The sequence below is a fragment of the Silene latifolia genome, chromosome X (assembly GCF_048544455.1).
Source record: "Silene latifolia isolate original U9 population chromosome X, ASM4854445v1, whole genome shotgun sequence".
NCBI lineage: Eukaryota > Viridiplantae > Streptophyta > Magnoliopsida > Caryophyllales > Caryophyllaceae > Silene > Silene latifolia.
In genome coordinates, this window is record NC_133537.1 from 219,000,964 (window position 1) to 219,003,967 (window position 3,004).

The window sequence follows — 3,004 nt, forward strand, 5'->3', positions numbered from 1 at the left end:
TATGACTGTTTAGTGAGAGTTTGAGGTTTAAGATTGATGACTTTGGATATTATATGTATATTGAGAACTATCGAAGTTTTATATTAAAGCCTTTTGAGAGTAAGAGTTGTAAATGGAGGTAAGTGCTGCCAACTTTGAAGATGTTAAGGTAGCGATGATTCTAATGGCACTCATGAGCATAAGAGTTTCTCATTCGAAAGATACTTGTTGTTTAGAGATTATCCGTTTGGGGCTTTGATAGATGCTAGATCTTGTGATGAATAGTAAATGAGAATTGAAGTACTTGTAAGTTATGTGGATTTGGAGTAATAGTAACGAGTTCACAAGTTTGAGAAGTCATGTATGATGTTTAATGATGGTGGAGGAATGTTTGGAATATGAGGATTAGATGTTGGCTTAATGATCATTTGGGTTGCGATGGTTTGAGTTTAATGTGACTTATGAGATTTGTGTGAATAATAACTTTGAGGATGTGAGCTATCTCTCTATGGTTTGAGTTTTGAGCATTATAATGATCAGAGTGCCGAGCGTTAGGATTCTGATGTGACTTTTGTTGATGATCACCTGTAATTTTTTTTTTTTGATGAAATGTGAGTATTATATATATCATAAAAGGGGAAAATATAATGAGGCTCTTCTCTTAGTTACATAAGCTTAGACTGGTGGAGCCAGCCTATATCAGATACATTCAAGTTCAAGTTCTCTCTACCTTTGATCCTAGTCTTCACATCCTGGACCATCTCCTTTGCAACCCATTCTGGACGCATCACCACCCTTTCAACTCTACACTGATTCCTCTGAGACCAGACCCTGTAGATTGCTCCATGTACTAGAGCTACATGAACACCCTGCTGGACTTTAGACCCTCCCCTAGTAGCACACCAAGTAATGCTATTAGTCTGTGGCAGCTGACAACCGGTTAGCTTCTGAATTGCACTAATCATCCTTCTGCTATACTGACAGTCAAAGAACAGATGGGCCATATTCTCTTCTGCGTGTCCACAAAGTAGAAACTTATTTTCCACCTGCAAACCATACTGAATCAGCTTATCAAGAGTGTTTAATGCTCCCTGAGCCACTAACCACTCCAGAAATTGTTGTTTTGGTATAACCCATACATTCCAAATCACGTTGTGCCATGGTATAGTAGGTCTGCTATCCTTGAGCCATTCATAACACCCTGTGGGAGTATACCCATCTGGTTGAACCACCCACTTTCCATCCATAAACCCATGAATTATGTCTTGCTTAACACTACATATCCTCCTCCATACCCAGCTTGAGCTAACAGGAGGTATGTAATCCATCTAGTCCTTCCCTTTGAGATGATTATGTTGTACCCATTGTACCCATATGGTATCCTTTTTCTCAGCAACCCATGCTACCAATCTTCCAACCATAGCCTTATTCCATATTCCTAGATCTCTTAGCCCTAGTCCTCCCTCCTCTTTTGGACTGCATATCCTATCCCAAGCTACCAGGGGCACTCTTCTATACTCAGTTCCATTGTCCCATAAGAAATTCCTGCATGTAGCTTCAATTGCTTTAATTATACCTTTGGGTAACACAAACATATAGGCCTAATAAGAATGCAAAGAAGTGAGCACAAACTTCACTAAAACCAATCTCCATACATACGAATATTTCCTTGCACCATAGTTGTGTATACTATAGCATATCTTCTCAACCAGGCAAGCACAGTCCACTTTTTTGAGTCTAGTGGTCTGTATAGGCATTCCCAGGTATTTAAAAGGCAAGACACCCTCTGAAAACCCAGACACCCTGAGTATATCCTGTTTAATATGATCTGGCACCCCTCTGAAATAAGCATTAGACTTGGTAGCACTGATATTCAGTCCAGATGTTTTAGAAAAGGTAGAGAATGATTGTAGCAGCAACATCATGGACTTAGCATCACCTTTACTGAACATGAGCACATCATCAGCAAACATGAGACAAGCCAATTTTTGCTTTTTACATATAGGATGGTACTGGAAATCATGCTTAGCTGCAGCATATTTCAATGTTCTCGTCAGATATTCCATGCAAAGCGTGAAAATAAGAGGAGAAAGAGGGTGTCCTTGTCTAAGTCCCCTTTTGCCTTGAAAGTACCCTAACATTTCACCATTAATGGTCAAAGAGAAATTAGGAGTAGTAATACATTGCATTACCATATTCTGGAATTCAATTGGGAATTTGAGCATGCTCAGTAGTTGCTCTACAAAACACCATTCCACTGTATCATATGCTTTTTGCAAATCAATTTTGAATAGGCATCTGGCAGAAGCATTTGGTCGTTCATACAGTCTAATTAAGTCCTGGCAAATTAGAATATTCTCTTGTATGCTTCTACTCTGGATGAAAGCTCCTTGATTTTGATCCACTAAATGTGGTAATACCTCAGCTAACCTGGCACACATAAGCTTTGAGATTACAAGTGATTTTGATCACTTGTAATTCTTACCTTATTTTGGTATTGTCTTTAAATTTCAAGTTTCGAGGACGAAACTTCTTTTTAGGGGGTTGGATTGTACGCCCTATATTTTATAATAATATTTTATTCGAAAAGTTCATTATTAAATTAATTATTTCGAAGTATATTAATGTATTTTGGAAATATTTATATTTATCGCTTTCGTTCTCTATTTTATTATTTCTTGTTTTGACCTAGTTTTAAATGGGTTAAAATGACCGTGCACTTTTTAATTATTTTAATTTAATAATTATTTTTCCATAATAAGCTCTCCTTACGTTTTAATATGGTTCAACCTGATTTGTAATCAGATAATCTATTGTGTAAACTAATGGATCCAAAACCCACTTGTTAACTCTCCTATATAAATAGAAAATCTAACCTAGGAGGTTCCGCATAAATTGTGTGGCGCCTCTCTCACCTTTTCTCTCTTTTATTCTTTTTTCCCCCTTTGACTCTATTGTTTTACATCTTTTCTTCCTCCAAACTCGTACATAAATTATATTCTCACAATCCATGCTCTTATCCTTA

General features: G+C 37.2%; 1 protein-coding gene across 1 annotated transcript; it reads right to left on the reverse strand.

Moving 5' to 3' along the window:
* Window positions 1–644: 644 nt before the first annotated feature.
* Window positions 645–1,307, reverse strand: LOC141619344 (uncharacterized). The gene has a single exon (XM_074436367.1). The coding sequence runs from the start codon at window positions 1,305–1,307 to the stop codon at window positions 645–647; it is 663 nt and encodes a 220-aa protein (XP_074292468.1).
* Window positions 1,308–3,004: the final 1,697 nt, after the last annotated feature.